The sequence below is a fragment of the Pseudophryne corroboree genome, chromosome 9 (assembly GCF_028390025.1).
Source record: "Pseudophryne corroboree isolate aPseCor3 chromosome 9, aPseCor3.hap2, whole genome shotgun sequence".
Lineage (NCBI taxonomy): Eukaryota > Metazoa > Chordata > Amphibia > Anura > Myobatrachidae > Pseudophryne > Pseudophryne corroboree.
In genome coordinates this window covers 10076711-10096998 of record NC_086452.1, presented here as the reverse complement: position 1 = coordinate 10096998, position 20288 = coordinate 10076711, and the positions used below count along the sequence as shown (strand labels likewise).

The 20288-nt window shown below is 52.0% G+C and overlaps 1 protein-coding gene across 3 annotated transcripts in view; it reads left to right on the top strand.

Annotated features, from left to right (window-relative positions):
• DNAI3 (dynein axonemal intermediate chain 3) overlaps positions 1–20288 on the top strand; it is a 400488-nt gene that overhangs the window by 140540 nt on the left and 239660 nt on the right. For all 3 annotated transcript variants that reach the window (XM_063938944.1, XM_063938942.1, XM_063938943.1), the window contains 5 exons: positions 6406–6596; positions 7068–7192; positions 7300–7389; positions 9619–9696; positions 16917–17039. In XM_063938944.1, coding sequence (XP_063795014.1) covers positions 6406–6596; positions 7068–7192; positions 7300–7389; positions 9619–9696; positions 16917–17039 — 607 coding nt within the window. The remainder of the gene's footprint in view (positions 1–6405; positions 6597–7067; positions 7193–7299; positions 7390–9618; positions 9697–16916; positions 17040–20288) is intronic.

Sequence of the window (20288 nt, the reverse complement as noted above, 5' to 3'; positions counted from 1 at the left end):
TTGCGTACTGCGGCCCATACGCATGCGCAGAACAGCCGATTTTTAGCCTGATCGCTGCACTGCGAACAATGGCAGCTAGCGATCAACTTGGAATGAGGGCCATAGTTCATACATTTGGTGATTTAGTCGCAGCCGCTACTGCATCTTTATGGTAATGCCCGCTCCAATGAGCATCCTGAGACACCCACCAGCTGCGGCGTGAATCCACTGCACCTGCCTGTGGCAGATGCACAATGTCCAAGTAACCATGGCTGTTGGGATTCAGTATAAAATCCCGACTGTCTGGATCCCGGCGTTCCAAGTACTGTACCAACACCGGCATCCCGACAGTTGGAAACCCAACCTTGAGCGCATCGTGTCCGCTCGCCACGTTTCGGGCTCGGTGGCTAGTTTTGCTCGCCGCACTATTATATTCCCCCACAGGTGGTGACGTGGACCACCACCCGAGTGGTAATACCGGGGGTGCGGTCAGGATTTCAATCGGCAGCATTTTCTCTGCTGTCGGGATTCCGGCATCAGTATTTCGACCGCCAGGATAACATCGTTCGGGAAATTAACTGCGTCCTGGCTGTTGGTTTCTCAAGACACACCCGCAAAATGCCCACGAATATTAGTCATACCACCCAGAAACGCCCCAAAAGTAGGTCTAATGTAGCAACACATGGAAATGGCAGGTCAAAATCATGGAGTTGATGACACAATAAAAATACAATTCACCTACAAGAAACCTACGCGTTTCACCCAGAACATTTGCTTATGTGCAAGGCCACTGCATGGTGGTGATTCCTTTGGTCCTAGGCACTGCTTGGCGGAGATTCCTTTGGTCCTAGGCACTGCTTGTGGTGATGCGTTTGGTCCTGGGCACTGGTTGGGGTGATACCTTTGGTCCTGGGCACTGCTTGGTTTGATGCATTCAGGGATGGGAACTGCTTGGGGTAATGCCAATGGTTCTGGGCACTGCTTGGGGTGATGTCACCTGTCTCCTGGGCACTGCTTGGGTTAATGACTCCTGTCTCCTGGGCACTGCTTGGGGTGATGTCTCCTGGGCACTGCTTGGGGTGATGACTCCTGGGCACTGTTGGTGGGATGTCTCCTGGGCACTGCTTGGGTGGATGACTCCTGTCTCCAGGGCACTGCTTGGGGTGATGTATCCTGTCTCCTGGGCACTGCTTGGGGTGATGTCTCACGGGCAGTGCTTGGGTTGATGTCTCACGGGCAGTGCTTGGGGTGATGAGTCCTGGGCACTTGTTGGGGGGATGTCTCCAGGGCACTGCTTGGGGTGATGTCTCTTGTCTCCTGGGCACTGCTTGGGGTGATGTCTCCATGGCACTGCTTGGGGTGCTGACTCCTGTCTCCATGGCACTGCTTGGAGTGATGTCTCCTGTCTCCATGGCACTGCTTGGGGTGATGACTCCTGTCTCCATGGCACTGCTTGGAGTGATGTCTCCTGTCTCCTGGGCACTGCTTGGGGTGATGACTTCTGTCTTCAGGGCACTGCTTGGGGTGATGACTCCTGGGCACTGTTGGGGGAATGTCTCCTGGGCACTGCTTGGGGTGAATTCTCCTGTCTCCTGGGCACTGCTTGGGGTGATGTCTCACGGGCAGTGCTTGGTTTGATGACTCCTGGGCACTGTTGGGGGGATGTCTCCAGGGCACTGCTTGGGGTGATGTCTCCTGTCTCCTGGGCACTGCTTGAGGTGATGACTCCTGTCTCCTGGGCACTTATTGGGGTGATGACTCCTGTCTTCAGGGCACTGCTTGGGGTGATGTATCCTGTCTCCTGGGCAGTGCTTGGGGTGATGTCTCATGGGCAGTGCTTGGGGTGATGACTCCTGGGCACTGTTGGGGGAATGTCTCCTGGGCACTGCTTGGGGTGAATTCTCCTGTCTCCTGGGCACTGCTTGGGGTGATGTCTCACGGGCAGTGCTTGGTTTGATGACTCCTGGGCACTGTTGGGGGGATGTCTCCAGGGCACTGCTTGGGGTGATGTCTCCTGTCTCCTGGGCACTGCTTGAGGTGATGACTCCTGTCTCCTGGGCACTTATTGGGGTGATGACTCCTGTCTTCAGGGCACTGCTTGGGGTGATGTATCCTGTCTCCTGGGCAGTGCTTGGGGTGATGTCTCATGGGCAGTGCTTGGGGTGATGACTCCTGGGCACTGTTGGGGGAATGTCTCCTGGGCACTGCTTGGGGTGATGAATCCTGTCTACTGGGCACTGCTTGGGGTGATGTCTCCTGGGCACTGCTTGGGGTGATGACGCCTGTCTCCTGGGCACTGCTTGGGGTGATGTCTCCTGGGCACTGCTTGGGTTGATGACGCCTGTCTCCATGGCACTGCTTGGGGTGATGTATCCTATCTCCTGGGCACTGCTTGGGGTGATGACGCCTGTCTCCTGGGCAGTGCTTGGGGTGATGTCTCCTGGGCACTGCTTGGGTGGATGACTCCTGTCTCCAGGGCACTGCTTGGGGTGATGTATCCTGTCTCCTGGGCACTGCTTGGGGTGATGTCTCACGGGCAGTGCTTGGGTTGATGTCTCACGGGCAGTGCTTGGGGTGATGACTCCTGGGCACTGTTGGGGGGATGTCTCCAGGGCACTGCTTGGGGTGATGTCTCTTGTCTCCTGGGCACTGCTTGGGGTGATGTCTCCTGTCTCCTGGGCACTGCTTGGGGTGATGTCTCCTGTCTCCTGGGCACTGCTTGGGTTGATGACTCCTGTCTCCTGGGCACTGCTTGGGGTGATGACTCCATGGCACTGCTTGGGGTGATGACTCCTGTCTCCATGGCACTGCTTGGAGTGATGTCTCCTGTCTCCTGGGCACTGCTTGGGGTGATGACTCCTGTCTTCAGGGCACTGCTTGGGGTGATGTATCCTATCTTCTGGGCACTGCTTGGGGTGATGTCCCATGGGCAGTGCTTGGGGTGATGACTCCTGGGCACTGTTGGGGGAATGTCTCCTGGGCACTGCTTGGGGTGATGTCTACTGGGCACTGCTTGGGGTGATGTCTCCTGGGCACTGCTTGGGGTGATGATGCCTGTCTCCTGGGCACTGCTTGGGGTGATGTCTCCTGGGCACTGCTTGGGTTGATGACTCCTGTCTCCATGGCACTGCTTGGGGTGATGTGTCCAGGGCACTGCTTGGGGTGATGACTCCTGTCTTCAGGGCACTGCTTGGGGTGATGTATCCTGTCTTCTGGGCACTGCTTGGGGTGATGTCTCATGGGCAGTGCTTGGGGTGATGACTCCTGGGCACTGTTGGGAGAATGTGTCGTGGGCACTGCTTGGGGTGATGACTCCTGTCTCCTGGGCACTGCTTGGGGTGATGTCTCACGGGCAGTGCTTGGTTTGATGACTCCTGGGCACTGTTGGGGGGATGTTTCCAGGGCACTGGTTGGGGTGATGACTCCTGTCTCCTGGGCACTGCTTGGGGTGATGACTTCTGTCTTCAGGGCACTGCTTGGGGTGATGACTTCTGTCTTCAGGGCACTGCTTGGGGTGATGTATCCTGTCTCCTGGGCACTGCTTGGGGTGATGTCTCACGGGCAGTGCTTGGGGTGGTGACTCCTGGGCACTGTTGGGGGGATGTCTACAGGGCACTGCTTGGGGGGATGTATCCTGTCTCCTGGGCACTGCTTGGGGTGATGTGTCACGGGCAGTGCTTGGGGTGAGGACTACTCAGCACTGTTGGGGGGATGTCTCCTGGGCACTGCTTGGGGTGATGTCTCCTGGGCACTGCTTGGGTTGATGACTCCTGTCTCCTGGGCACTGCATGGGGTGATGTCTCACGGGCAGTGCTTGGTTTGATGACTCCTGGGCACTGTTGGGGGGATGTTTCCAGGGCACTGGTTGGGGTGATGTCTCCTGGGCACTGCTTGGGGTGATGACTCCTGTCTCCTGGGCACTTGTTGGGGTGATGTCTCTTATCTCCTGGGCACTGCTTGGGTTGATGACTCCTGTCTCCTGGGCACTGCTTGGGGTGATGACTTCTGTCTTCAGGGCACTGCTTGGGGTGATGTATCCTGTCTCCTGGGCACTGCTTGGGGTGATGTCTCACGGGCAGTGCTTGGGGTGGTGACTCCTGGGCACTGTTGGGGGGATGTCTACAGGGCACTGCTTGGGGGGATGTATCCTGTCTCCTGGGCACTGCTTGGGGTGATGTGTCACGGGCAGTGCTTGGGGTGAGGACTACTCGGCACTGTTGGGGGGATGTCTCCTGGGCACTGCTTGGGGTGATGTCTCCTGTCTCCTGGGCACTGCTTGGGGTGATGACGCCTGTCTCCTGGGCAGTGCTTGGGGTGATGTCTCCTGGGCACTGCTTGGGTGGATGACTCCTGTCTCCAGGGCACTGCTTGGGGTGATGTATCCTGTCTCCTGGGCACTGCTTGGGGTGATGTCTCACGGGCAGTGCTTGGGTTGATGTCTCACGGGCAGTGCTTGGGGTGATGACTCCTGGGCACTGTTGGGGGGATGTCTCCAGGGCACTGCTTGGGGTGATGTCTCTTGTCTCCTGGGCACTGCTTGGGGTGATGTCTCCTGTCTCCTGGGCACTGCTTGGGTTGATGACTCCTGTCTCCTGGGCACTGCTTGGGGTGATGACTCCATGGCACTGCTTGGGGTGATGACTCCTGTCTCCATGGCACTGCTTGGAGTGATGTCTCCTGTCTCCTGGGCACTGCTTGGGGTGATGACTCCTGTCTTCAGGGCACTGCTTGGGGTGATGTATCCTATCTTCTGGGCACTGCTTGGGGTGATGTCCCATGGGCAGTGCTTGGGGTGATGACTCCTGGGCACTGTTGGGGGAATGTCTCCTGGGCACTGCTTGGGGTGATGTCTACTGGGCACTGCTTGGGGTGATGTCTCCTGGGCACTGCTTGGGGTGATGATGCCTGTCTCCTGGGCACTGCTTGGGGTGATGTCTCCTGGGCACTGCTTGGGTTGATGACTCCTGTCTCCATGGCACTGCTTGGGGTGATGTGTCCAGGGCACTGCTTGGGGTGATGACTCCTGTCTTCAGGGCACTGCTTGGGGTGATGTATCCTGTCTTCTGGGCACTGCTTGGGGTGATGTCTCATGGGCAGTGCTTGGGGTGATGACTCCTGGGCACTGTTGGGAGAATGTGTCGTGGGCACTGCTTGGGGTGATGACTCCTGTCTCCTGGGCACTGCTTGGGGTGATGTCTCACGGGCAGTGCTTGGTTTGATGACTCCTGGGCACTGTTGGGGGGATGTTTCCAGGGCACTGGTTGGGGTGATGACTCCTGTCTCCTGGGCACTGCTTGGGGTGATGACTTCTGTCTTCAGGGCACTGCTTGGGGTGATGACTTCTGTCTTCAGGGCACTGCTTGGGGTGATGTATCCTGTCTCCTGGGCACTGCTTGGGGTGATGTCTCACGGGCAGTGCTTGGGGTGGTGACTCCTGGGCACTGTTGGGGGGATGTCTACAGGGCACTGCTTGGGGGGATGTATCCTGTCTCCTGGGCACTGCTTGGGGTGATGTGTCACGGGCAGTGCTTGGGGTGAGGACTACTCGGCACTGTTGGGGGGATGTCTCCTGGGCACTGCTTGGGGTGATGTCTCCTGGGCACTGCTTGGGTTGATGACTCCTGTCTCCTGGGCACTGCTTGGGGTGATGTCTCACGGGCAGTGCTTGGTTTGATGACTCCTGGGCACTGTTGGGGGGATGTTTCCAGGGCACTGGTTGGGGTGATGTCTCCTGGGCACTGCTTGGGGTGATGACTCCTGTCTCCTGGGCACTTGTTGGGGTGATGTCTCTTATCTCCTGGGCACTGCTTGGGTTGATGACTCCTGTCTCCTGGGCACTGCTTGGGGTGATGACTTCTGTCTTCAGGGCACTGCTTGGGGTGATGTATCCTGTCTCCTGGGCACTGCTTGGGGTGATGTCTCACGGGCAGTGCTTGGGGTGGTGACTCCTGGGCACTGTTGGGGGGATGTCTACAGGGCACTGCTTGGGGGGATGTATCCTGTCTCCTGGGCACTGCTTGGGGTGATGTGTCACGGGCAGTGCTTGGGGTGAGGACTACTCGGCACTGTTGGGGGGATGTCTCCTGGGCACTGCTTGGGGTGATGTCTCCTGTCTCCTGGGCACTGCTTGGGTTGATGACTCCTGTCTCCTGGGCACTGCTTGGGGTGATGTCCCCTGGGCACTGCTTGGGGTGATGACGCCTGTCTCCAGGGCACTGCTTGGGGTGATGTATCCTGTCTTCTGGGCACTGCTTGGGTGATGACGCCTGTCTCCCGGGCACTGCTTGGGGTGATGTATCCTGTCTCTTGGGCACTACTTGGGTTCTCAGTCCTGATAAAACATTACAAAATTATCTTAAATAACCACATGTAACCAGACCTTTGCGTCCGTGTCTACCTTCTTATTTTACTCCCACAAACTAACAGGTTGGAGTTAGCGCTGCAACAAAACGAAATCCTGAATCCCTTTGTTGATGACTGGAAAGCGTTGTCTGAACAGGAGAGCACATTTGGTGGCAAAGCCGATTCTCACCTTAAGGAGTATCAATCCTTCACGGACCACCAGTTTGGCAGTGATAAAACCATCAGCTGTATAGACTGGCACCCAACTCTTCATGGTAAGTATTCCATTTACTGCCTGCCTTTATCTGAGCATTTCTACCAACAATTCACTATCATTTATAATGACTCTTACTTTATGCCTTGCTGTGTCTTACTGGCTTCTGTGCTTTTCACTCATGTCTATAAATCACCTGGAAATGTGCTTATTTGTTCCTCACTTGCATATGTCACCGGTCAGCTTTGTTCCATTTATCGGATATAGTTGCATTTATGGATTCCTTCTGGGCTCTGCCAATAAGAACTGAACCCGTATGTGTGATTTATATCCCTGGTGTAAAGCATGGAAGGCAACAAGCAAGATGAAACTGTAAAAGTTGCAGGAGGGTGTTGTACATTCAACAGTTTAAGGTTGTCTGAAGATGGAAAACCTGCTCCAGGCTCACATTGTATTTACTTATATGTCTTGCAGATAAATCTGAAAAAAAGCTAAATGACAATATTCATAGGTTGTGTCTTTCATTCACCAGGTATAGTGGCGGTGTCGCTAATGGAACGACTTTCATTTGAAGACCGGGTTAACCTTTCTTCTAAGCTCATCTTGAAGCCATCGCTGATTCTTATTTGGAATCTCCTTGACCCCATCCATCCCCAGGTCAGTAATTAATATAAGGTAATGTATTGCAGTGTGTGTTGTTGTGTGTTGTGTCACTGATCGCACGCTTGCACTATAACACTGCCTCTTCCCATTCCTTCCTCCAGCTGACGCTGGAGTGTCCAGATGATATATACTGCTTTCAGTTCTGTCCCAGTGACCCTGCGGTCATCGTTGGAGGGTGTATTAATGGACAGGTATTGTGCACAGATTTCTGTTATTATAGTAGCTCAGATTTTAATGATCCGACATTTGCTCACTGGCCAGTGGAATCATTTGCCTATACGGATTCCACCTCTGAGTCAGCATTTCCACTGAAACAAGTGGCACAATGCAGGCACCCCTGAATTGCGCTGAGTGCAATGGGTCACGCGGCGCCTTCCATTCTGTCTCATTGTTAGATGGGCAGGGTAAGCATGAGTTGATGATGTTTGACGTCATGGAAATGAGAACGTGACATTGAAAGGACTCAGCTGATCATGTGACATCACTTGGATTGGGGGAAGGAGAAGGATTATCTATGTACAGGGAATGAGAGCTCTCATATACAGGAAAAGCTGTATATCTGCATAAGGGGTATACCAGTGGTTCCCTGCCAGTATATACAGCAATGTGTGACTTGTGAGCTTAAAGGAACAAATATTGAAGTTAAATGTAGACATTAATTTTACAACTAAACAATATTTTAACTCGCAAAATAAAATAATCACCTAATGGTGTCCCCTGGATTTTTACATTAATCTGGTAAATGTAACATTATAAAGGTAAACTAAATCACGGTGACCATAGAGGGTGTATTGCGGTAATACAGTCACACAGATGCTGAAATGGCGGTAAGGTTGCATAGTATGTAAATCCAGGGGAATTTGGGGCCAGATTTTGATTATTCTTAAATAAAGAGGTAGATTGTGATATGAATACAGTTCTCTGATGCAGGACTGGTTTAAGCCTTGGGGGGCCCTGGGGCACTTAGGACAGGGGGGCCCTGGTGGAAGAGGGGTGTATATTACATTGTGCATACATCTCAACTTGTCCCATTCTGGGGGGGACAAAATGCTCTCTACCTGGACTTACCTATTAATATATGATTGGCATCATGTGTTAAACTATTTCATTGATAAAAAAAAAAAAAGTTATTTCAACAAAAATGATTACAATTCTAAATGAAGAAGGAAGTCCAGGTAGAGAGCATGTTGTCCCTCCTGGAATGGCTCATGTTGGGAGGTATGAATTGTGTATATTAAATATAAACCAATGGTGTATATTAGATTTAAAGTAATCGTTTAATAAGGCCTGGGTACTGTTTATATCTCCACCTAATAGAGAGACAACTATTTTATAATGTTTTCCTGTAGTGGAAAAAAGACAATTTAAGCTTAAAATATACATAGATTTTATTTTTCTATCATTTATCTTGCAAAAAATGCAATAGCAGCAGCCTCTGTACTACTAACACACTGGGACAGGACTCAGGAGGATGCTATGTGTGTGTGTCTTTCTCTAGACATGAACGCTCTCATTAGATAACAGGTTACACAAGACCCCGACACCCAGGCGGGAGGAGGAGAAGCTGGGATCCAGGATTACAGCTCTCTCTCCTCTGGTTAGGAAGCTCCATCAGTATCTCTTGTTTCTAACCTGATACTCCTGTGTCTTAGCCTGCAATGCATACTGTCCTACTCACATACGGGAAGCCGGGTTCTGCTGCTGCACAATAGGGAGAGCTAATGATGTCAGTGTTCTCTGGCTGGGGGACAGGGCCTTGATAGAGGGGGGCCTGGGTACAGGATACCCTGCATCCCCCCTTAATCTGTCTATGCTCTTATGCGTTATGTGATGCAGATATGTGCCCTGCTCCTCTGATCTGTTAGCGTATGTACTTCTTTTATCTTTCTGACACTTTATGTATAGACGTGTGGAATATGTCGGGATGTTAGACGTATAATACCCCTTTCACATTGCCGCAAAAATCCAGGTTATTGCTGTATTAACCCGGATCATGGCTCATTGTGAAGTGGTTAACCTGTGTCCAGTGACCCGGGAATCCAATCTGAGCAGCTATAGGGCAGTGTGAACGGGTAACCTGGGCCATCCAACCTGGGTCCCGTTCATACCCTATAGAGTGCCGGCTCACTGGAGAAGCCCCTGTAGTATCCTGGGTCCAGCCTGCGGTGAGACAGGGTTTCATCCGCTGTGACACGGCTTGAAACCGGTGTAAACCATAGTAACTTGCAGCAAGTGTCGGGAACCATATTCTGCTTCTTTGTGACAACAGTAGTTAGGTGAGACTGGGTAATAACAGACACACAGAGAGGGCGGAAGGTCCTGCTGGCATTACACTCCATATAAATACAATGTCTCTAATAACAAGAGCTTTGCATTGTGTGGTGACTTTCCGCATTGTAATTGTGTATTTTTGTACCAAGGTTGTACTCTGGGACATCTCTGCATACAGCGAGCAACTAACCGCTAAAACCAGTGTCACCAAACACGCCGGCCCAAAGGTAGGTCTGTGCTGTAAGTCATTGTCAACAGTTTCATGTATTTAATCACTTTCTAACAGGTAACATCAGGTCCTACCAGAGGGGGTGGGGGGGGGGGGCTGGGGGGACATTTCCCCAGGCCTCCGAATGCCAGGGGGCCTCAACATTTTCTGACCTATTCAAAACTGAGAATTTGTGAATCCCTAGCAAATGGCGCAAAGAAGAGCAGCCCGTAGGCCGGTTCACCACAACAGAACCTCACCAAAAAGTTCAGATAGCACAAATTTGAATACGAATGTGTGGGACCCAGAATAACAGGCGCTTTATAATACAGACACAAAAACTATATGTATATATAGATATACTCAGCAACACGTCCCTGAAGTGTGCAGAAATGATGGAGCTTCAAATCACTGTGTGGGCGGACATCTCCCCTTTTCTGAAGCAATTCTTTCCCCTCAGATTGAGGTTAACATGGAAAAGAATGGTCTATATATATGTGTAGTTATGTTTAAATAATAAATGAGTCTCTCTCAATACTATAAACATTTAACACAGCAAGGGCAATATTCATCCATCGATTAGGCGTACCCCAACTCACTTTCCAAACGAGAGAGAAAAGCCTATCAAGGTATCTTTTCTATCCACCTCTGTGTCAGAAACCACAGGTTTAGGTGATGAACCCTCTTTGCCAGGGAAATAAGCGTACCTCACTCACACAGAAACTCAGAAAGGGGGTAGTTGAAACACATAAAAGTATCTTTCATTCTCTGTAAGTTGAATGTAAGGCGTACCCTACTCACGGCAATAAAGATTGTATTCAAACACATCTGGGTTTCTTTCGATGGTCAAATGTATTAGTAATTAGCACTGATTTTCCTCATGTGTGAAAAATTCCAAAGGGGACATCAAAAAGAATATGAATCACGATATGTCCACATGAAGAAGTTTATATTTTATTAAAAAACGCCCCGTACAAAAGGGGTGGGCACAATAAAAGCAATAAAAAGGTATGCAAAGTCCATTAGATGTTATAGCAGCGTGGCTTATGCATCCAAAACATACAAAAAGATAAAGTCCAGGACATACACAAAAAGCAAAAAAAAGTTTGTTAAAAGCAATAACAGTTCGTACCTAGGTGGTATAGTAGAAGGTCCACACTCTCAGCTGGTCAACATGTTTCGGCCTGTCATAGGCCTTTATCAAGACATACTGAGAGAGTGGAGGGACCAGTAATTTATATGTAGAGTGACCAATCAAAACTTCTTTAATTATGACATCATCATTGAGTGACATTCTATCATAACAACAAAAAACCATTATATAAAATACAAAACAAAGTCTGTCAACATGTTTTATAACATTTAACAAAGTTGTTAAAAGAAGAATAGCATCAAAAAGAATGAATTACAAGCTTTTCATTAAAGGAATCCCCATGGCAACCATGTACACAGCACAGTATCTAATACCGTGTTTATTAACAATAAATAACTACCAGAATAAGGTACTTGTGGTGAAAAGGCTGATACTCCAATGGTGTCAGCATATCAGCTGCACACCATGGGCTCTTAAAAATCTAGGTATTTCGGCCGCAAAAGATAGACCGCGCACCGTTGCCATGGCGACGCTGTCTCTAGAAGCGGAAATGACGTATGCCTAGAGACCTGACGCGTCATTGCCATGGCGACGCGGTCTCGAAGGCGGAAGTGAAGTGCATTATGCACTTGAAAAAGACTCCAGGAAGGAGTTGAAACGCGTTAGCCGTTTTCACCAGCTTCACACAGTGGACACTGCACAACAAGGACCAGGTTATTTCCCAGTTTCCATACCCGGGTGGTCTCGTGGTGATTAAGAGCTTATTTGAGAACTGTTATATGGTTCTCAAATTTTCTGGTAATTGTTCTGTGGATCCAAATGTGGCTGTGATTATACTATATGTTCTGTCAAAACCAGTCCCCTATGTGAATCGTCTTAGGTGTTATTAAATGTAAAGTTTTTTGCACATGACGTTTTTTTCCCTTTTGTCTCTGCATACACGTTGACATGCCTGGTCAATGAATAAGGTGGACATTCTGCATTTCTAAGATTGGATTCAGTATTGCAAGGGACGTATGGTTTTATGTAACATTAAGATTACACTCTGTGGCGCCCTGTGTCATCTCTTTCCCTATTTTTAATTCCAGAAAAGATACCTTGATAGGCTTTTCTCTCTCGTTTGGAAAGTGAGTTGGGGTACGCCTCATCGATGGATGAATATTGCCCTTGCTGTGTTAAATGTTTATAGTATTGAGAGAGACTCATTTATTATTTAAACATTACTACACATATATATATATACATACCATTCTTTTCCATGTTAACATCAATCTGAGGGGAAAGAATTGCTTCAGAAAAGGGGAGACGTCCGCCTACACGGTGATTTGAAGCTCCATCATTTCTGCACACTTCAGGGACGTGTTGCTGAGTATATCTATATATACATATAATTTTTGTGTCTGTATTATAAAGCGCCTGTTATTCTGGGTCCCACACATTCGTATTCAAATTTTCTGACCTATTGTTTTTGTGCCCTGTCTTTATTTTTTTATATATAGTATTTATACATTTACTTATTTGACAACTTCCAAGTAATAATAGTTCAAACCTAGCGCCTAAGCTAGAAAAGCATTTCTGATTGGAAATCTCCACTAGTCCTGTACTTCAGTGTATGTATACAGTATTTTATTTGTACATTCTAATAGTTAAGCATGAAAATCAATTTAAAATACATTTTAAATGCATTTAACATTTTTTAAGACATACGGGGTGGGGAAGCCTCTTAATTTGGGTTTCCCTGGGCCTCTATGAACCTCTGGAAGGGCTCAAACAGCATATTAGTAGAGATGTATATTAGCAGCACTTATCATGCCGCAGTGACGCAGATATGTACTAACATCTTGGCCGCCGGAGTGGAGAAAAGAGAAACCTCCCCCTTCTGGCGATGTGTGGAAATCCGGCAGCACCTCTCTGCCTTGCGGATTACCTCCTGGCCGTCCCCACTGCACATGTGCAAGATCTCGCAAACATCACAAGATCTCGCAAACATCACAAGATCTCGTGCGCAGACGGACTCCCGCAAACGCTGCTGCTGCACCGCGCACACACCGGCATGTTAGCCTGCCGATATGTGATAAATGGTAAGCCAGAAAGTGCGCCGTCCAATAGTCAGGTGTTTGCAGATACTGTAGGTAAGTGATTTTCTCTGCGTTGTCTTCTCTCGTACACGATGACGTTTGATGTAAGTGTCGCAAAGCGCGGGTTATAGCGCATTTGATACGTCTCACCCTCTCTCACATCACCCCATAGAGTAGCAGTGACTCGCCATGCATGTAATGTAATACGTGGGATGGTTCTCCTCACAGCGAGGTCTCCATACTGCAGATGTGGCGTGCGCTGTGACCTTACCTAATGCCGGATGTGGCGTGCGCTGTGACCTTACCTAATGCCGGATGTGGCGTGCGCGGTGTCCTTACCTAATGCCGGATGTGGCGTGCGCTGTGTCCTTACCTAATGCCGGATGTGGCGTGCGCTGTGTCCTTACCTAATGCCGGATGTGGCGTGCGCGGTGTCCTTACCTAATGCCGGATGTGGCGTGCGCTGTGTCCTTACCTAATGCCGGATGTGGCGTGCGCAGTGTCCTTACCTAATGCCGGATGTGGCGTGCGCAGTGTCCTTACCTAATGCCGGATGTGGCGTGCGCAGTGTCCTTACCTAATGCCGGATGTGGCGTGCGCAGTGTCCTTACCTAATGCCGGATGTGGCGTGCGCAGTGTCCTTACCTAATGCCGGATGTGGCGTGCGCTGTGTCCTTACCTAATGCCGGATGTGGCGTGCGCTGTGTCCTTACCTAATGCCGGATGTGGCGTGCGCAGTGTCCTTACCTAATGCCGGATGTGGCGTGCGCAGTGTCCTTACCTAATGCCGGATGTGGCGTGCGCAGTGTCCTTACCTAATGCCGGATGTGGCGTGCGCTGTGTCCTTACCTAATGCCGGATGTGGCGTGCGCAGTGTCCTTACCTAATGCCGGATGTGGCGTGCGCTGTGTCCTTACCTAATGCCGGATGTGGCGTGCGCTGTGTCCTTACCTAATGCCGGATGTGGCGTGCGCAGTGTCCTTACCTAATGCCGGATGTGGCGTGCGCAGTGTCCTTACCTAATGCCGGATGTGGCGTGCGCTGTGTCCTTACCTAATGCCGGATGTGGCGTGCGCAGTGTCCTTACCTAATGCCGGATGTGGCGTGCGCAGTGTCCTTACCTAATGCCGGATGTGGCGTGCGCTGTGTCCTTACCTAATGCCGGATGTGGCGTGCGCTGTGTCCTTACCTAATGCCGGATGTGGCGTGCGCTGTGTCCTTACCTAATGCCGGATGTGGCGTGCGCTGTGTCCTTACCTAATGCCGGATGTGGCGTGCGCTGTGTCCTTGCCTAATGCCGGATGTGGCGTGCGCTGTGTCCTTGCCTAATGCCGGATGTGGCGTGCGCGGTGTCCTTACCTAATGCCGGATGTGGCGTGCGCTGTGTCCTTACCTAATGCCGGATGTGGCGTGCGCTGTGTCCTTACCTAATGCCGGATGTGGCGTGCGCTGTGTCCTTACCTAATGCCGGATGTGGCGTGCGCTGTGTCCTTACCTAATGCCGGATGTGGCGTGCGCAGTGTCCTTACCTAATGCCGGATGTGGCGTGCGCAGTGTCCTTACCTAATGCCGGATGTGGCGTGCGCAGTGTCCTTACCTAATGCCGGATGTGGCGTGCGCAGTGTCCTTACCTAATGCCGGATGTGGCGTGCGCAGTGTCCTTACCTAATGCCGGATGTGGCGTGCGCTGTGTCCTTACCTAATGCCGGATGTGGCGTGCGCAGTGTCCTTACCTAATGCCGGATGTGGCGTGCGCAGTGTCCTTACCTAATGCCGGATGTGGCGTGCGCAGTGTCCTTACCTAATGCCGGATGTGGCGTGCGCAGTGTCCTTACCTAATGCCGGATGTGGCGTGCGCAGTGTCCTTACCTAATGCCGGATGTGGCGTGCGCAGTGTCCTTACCTAATGCCGGATGTGGCGTGCGCAGTGTCCTTACCTAATGCCGGATGTGGCGTGCGCAGTGTCCTTACCTAATGCCGGATGTGGCGTGCGCTGTGTCCTTACCTAATGCCGGATGTGGCGTGCGCTGTGTCCTTACCTAATGCCGGATGTGGCGTGCGCTGTGTCCTTACCTAATGCCGGATGTGGCGTGCGCTGTGTCCTTACCTAATGCCGGATGTGGCGTGCGCTGTGTCCTTACCTAATGCCGGATGTGGCGTGCGCTGTGTCCTTACCTAATGCCGGATGTGGCTTGCGCTGCGTCCTTACCTAATGCCGGATGTGGCGTGCGCTGCGTCCTTACCTAATGCCGGATGTGGCGTGCGCAGTGTCCTTACCTAATGCCGGATGTGGCGTGCGCAGTGTCCTTACCTAATGCCGGATGTGGCGTGCGCAGTGTCCTTACCTAATGCCGGATGTGGCGTGCGCTGTGACCTTACCTAATGCCGGATGTGGCGTGCGCTGTGTCCTTACCTAATGCCGGATGTGGCGTGCGCTGTGTCCTTACCTAATGCCGGATGTGGCGTGCGCAGTGTCCTTACCTAATGCCGGATGTGGCGTGCGCAGTGTCCTTACCTAATGCCGGATGTGGCGTGCGCTGTGTCCTTACCTAATGCCGGATGTGGCCTGCGCTGTGTCCTTACCTAATGCCGGATGTGGCCTGCGCTGTGTCCTTACCTAATGCCGGATGTGGCGTGCGCAGTGTCCTTACCTAATGCCGGATGTGGCGTGCGCTGTGTCCTTACCTAATGCCGGATGTGGCTTGCGCTGTGTCCTTACCTAATGCCGGATGTGGCGTGCGCAGTGTCCTTACCTAATGCCGGATGTGGCGTGCGCAGTGTCCTTACCTAATGCCGGATGTGGCTTGCGCTGTGTCCTTACCTAATGCCGGATGTGGCGTGCGCTGTGTCCTTACCTAATGCCGGATGTGGCGTGCGCAGTGTCCTTACCTAATGCCGGATGTGGCGTGCGCTGTGTCCTTACCTAATGCCGGATGTGGCGTGCGCTGTGTCCTTACCTAATGCCGGATGTGGCGTGCGCTGTGTCCTTACCTAATGCCGGATGTGGCGTGCGCTGTGTCCTTACCTAATGCCAGATGTGGCGTGCGCTGTGTCCTTACCTAATGCCGGATGTGGCTTGCGCTGCGTCCTTACCTAATGCCGGATGTGGCGTGCGCTGTGTCCTTACCTAATGCCGGATGTGGCGTTTGGTGCTTTCATAACATCTGTAACAAATGATCCCCCAGTGTTTCTGTGACTCATGTTATTATGGGGCCCATTTGTCACTGAATATTTGCAGCTTATTCCCTGAAAATACCCATTTTCGGGGGAATATTTTTGTTACGGCAAATACTTAGCATCCCCTGACTGTATGACAGAGGGGCCGCAGCAGATATCAGAGAGATCTCTCCATTCCGGCAGGCAGCATATAGCTTTCTATGGGGGATGCGATGCTGCCAGATTTATCAACTTCTGGAATAGGTCCCCGCGGTCACTGCCATCTGAAGATGGCAGTAGCCGCTGTAGGCTATGGGCTACACATCGTAGTCTTAGCCAGCAGAGGGTTCCCCCAGCAATGGGCGCTGTGCATGTGCGGTCAGCAGAACCATGCATGCACAGGAACTTGGCAGCACATTGAGCACATCCCATGTTCATTGTGACGGTGAGCTGCTCCGCTGTAACGCGTCGGTGGGTCCTCACACACCGTCGTAGCCGACGTTCACCTCTCACATCAATGGCGCGTGGTGCTCCGCAGTTTCCACATCAGTTATTCGCAATGGTGCCATTTATCCAGCCACGATACTCCTTCATCGCAGCAGCACGCGGACAGGTCGCACACTGCGCTGTGTCAGAGATACCGCCGCCCTCGGCCTGAAAGCCGATAATCATCCCTTCTACTCGAATAATAGCCCCTTTTACCCATGACAGCAACGAGTGATATGTGTACATACGTCCTATCGCACACGTTATATACCCGCCAAGCCAGCGCACGTCATGTGACGTACTTCAAGGGCTACGCACTGCCGACGTCACATGTAGGAGTGTAACATTTACTTACTGCAGTTTCCGCATCCTGTTAGTAAGACGCAGAGACGCGACTGTACGGTAATGTCTGTGTTTTCTCCACAGACCGCACTGGAACCCAAGCACTCCAGCCAGCCGCAGTGTGTGAGGTACTGCGCAGTGTCATCCATAGAACACGGACACAAGAGTGTGATAACAGATGTGCACTGGCTGCCTGACCTGTATGAGGTAAGAGCTGGGCCCACGCTGTATGTAATGTCTCCACATGGGGCTCCACTACCGCTGCCTGGGGACATGGCCTTGTAGCAGGGAAATGATGGGGGAAATGTACAGAGGTCTGCAAATATAACACAACTGCAACAGGGATACCGTATGTATCCGCTGTACCAGACGCCATTACCCAGAGGAGACGTTATCCTGTCCCTGTGTCTCTCCAGTAACCTGCACCCTCCTGCCATATGTATCCGCTGTACCAGACGCCATTACCCAGAGGAGACGTTATCCTGTCCCTGCGTCTCCCCAGTAACCTGCACCCTCCTGCCATATGTATCCGCTGTACCAGGCACCATTACCCAGAGGAGACGTTATCCTGTCCCTGTGTCTCCCCAGTAACCTGCACCCTCCTGCCATATGTATCCGCTGTACCAGACGCCATTACCCAGAGGAGACGTTATCCTGTCCCTGTGTCTCCCCAGTAACCTGCACCCTCCTGCCATATGTATCCGCTGTACCAGACGCCATTACCCAGAGGAGACGTTATCCTGTCCCTGCGTCTCCCCAGTAACCTGCACCCTCCTGCCATATGTATCCACTGTACCAGACGCCATTACCCAGAGGAGACGTTATCCTGTCCCTGTGTCTCCCCAGTAACCTGCACCCTCCTGCCATATGTATCCGCTGTACCAGACACCATTACCCAGAGGAGACGTTATCCTGTCCCTGCGTCTCCCCAGTAACCTGCACCCTCTTGCCATATGTATCCGCTGTACCAGACACCATTACCCAGAGGAGACGTTATCCTGTCCCTGTGTCTCCCCAGTAACCTGCACCCTCCTGCCATATGTATCCGCTGTACCAGGCACCATTACCCAGAGGAGACGTTATCCTATCCCTGTGTCTCCCCAGTCACCTGCACCCTCCTGCCATATATATCCGCTGTACCAGACAACATTACCCAGAGGAGACGTTATCCTGTCCCTGTGTCTCCCCAGTAACCTGCACCCTCCTGCCATATGTATCCGCTGTACCAGACGCCATTACCCAGAGGAGACGTTATCCTGTCCCTGTGTCTCCCCAGTAACCTGCACCCTCCTGCCATATGTATCCGCTGTACCAGACGCCATTACCCAGAGGAGACGTTATCCTGTCCCTGTGTCTCCCCAGTAACCTGCACCCTCCTGCCATATGTATCCGCTGTACCAGACGCCATTACCCAGAGGAGACGTTATCCTGTCCCTGTGTCTCCCCAGTAACCTGCACCCTCCTGCCTTATGTATCCGCTGTACCAGACGCCATTACCCAGAGGAGACGTTATCCTGTCCCTGCGTCTCCCCAGTAACCTGCACCCTCCTGCCATATGTATCCGCTGTACCAGACACCATTACCCAGAGGAGACGTTATCCTGTCCCTGCGTCTCCCCAGTAACCTGCACCCTCCTGCCATATGTATCCGCTGTACCAGACACCATTACCCAGAGGAGACGTTATCCTGTCCCTGCGTCACCCCAGTAACCTGCACCCTCCTGCCATATGTATCCACTGTACCAGGCACCATTACCCAGAGGAGACGTTATCCTGTCCCTGCGTCTCCCCAGTAACCTGCACCCTCCTGCCATATGTATCCTCTGTACCAGACACCATTACCTAGAGGAGACGTTATCCTGTCCCTGTGTCTCCCCAGTAACCTGCACCCTCCTGCCATATGTATCCGCTGTACCAGGCGCCATTACCCAGAGGAGACGTTATCCTGTCCCTGTGTCTCCCCAGTAACCTGCACCCTCCTGCCATATGTATCCTCTGTACCAGACGCCATTACCCAGAGGAGACGTTATCCTGTCCCTGTGTCTCTCCAGTCACCTGCACCCTCCTGCCATATGTATCCGCTGTACCAGGCGCCATTACCCAGAGGAGACGTTATCCTGTCCCTGCGTCTCCCCAGTAACCTGCACCCTCCTGCCATATGTATCCGCTGTACCAGACAACATTACCCAGAGGAGACGTTATCCTGTCCCTGTGTCTCCCCAGTAACCTGCACCCTCCTGCCATATGTATCCGCTGTACCAGACGCCATTACCCAGAGGAGACGTTATCCTGTCCCTGTGTCTCCCCAGTAACCTGCACCCTCCTGCCATATGTATCCGCTGTACCAGGCGCCATTACCCAGAGGAGACGTTATCCTGTCCCTGTGTCTCCCCAGTAACCTGCACCCTCCTGCCATATGTATCCGCTGTACCAGGCGCCATTACCCAGAGGAAACGTTATCCTATCCCTGCGTCTCCCCAGTAACCTGCACCCTCCTGCCATATGTATCCGCTGTACCAGGCGCCATTACCCAGAGGAGACGTTATCCTGTCCCTGTGTCTCCCCAGTAACCTGCACCCTCCTGCCATATGTATCCGCTGTACCAGGCACCATTACCCAGAGGAGACGTTATCCTGTCCCTGCGTCTCCCCAGTAACCTGCACCCTCCTGCCATATGTATCCGCTGTACCAGGCACCATTAGCCAGAGGAGACGTTATCCTATCCCTGCGTCTCCCCAGTAACCTGCACCCTCCTGCCATATGTATCCGCTGTACCATGCACCATTACCCAGAGGAGACGTTATCCTGTCCCTGCGTCTCCCCAGTAACCTGCACCCTCCTGCCATATGTATCCGCTGTACCAGGCACCATTACCCAGAGGAGACCTTATCCTATCCCTGCGTCTCCCCAGTAACCTGCACCCTCCTGCCATATGTATCCTCTGTACCAGACACCATTACCTAGAGGAGACGTTATCCTGTCCCTGTGTCTCCCCAGTAACCTGCACCCTCCTGCCATATGTATCCGCTGTACCAGGCGCCATTACCCAGAGGAGACGTTATCCTGTCCCTGTGTCTCCCCAGTAACCTGCACCCTCCTGCCATATGTATCCGCTGTACCAGGCGCCATTACCCAGAGGAGACGTTATCCTGTCCCTGTGTCTCCCCAGTAACCTGCACCCTCCTGCCATATGTATCCGCTGTACCAGACACCATTACCCAGAGGAGACGTTATCCTGTCCCTGTGTCTCCCCAGTAACCTGCACCCTCCTGCCATATGTATCCTCTGTACCAGACGCCATTACCCAGAGGAGACGTTATCCTGTCCCTGTGTCTCCCCAGTAACCTGCACCCTCCTGCCATATGTATCCGCTATACCGGGCACCATTACCCAGAGGAGACGTTATCCTGTCCCTGTGTCTCCCCAGTAACCTGCACCCTCCTGCCATATGTATCCG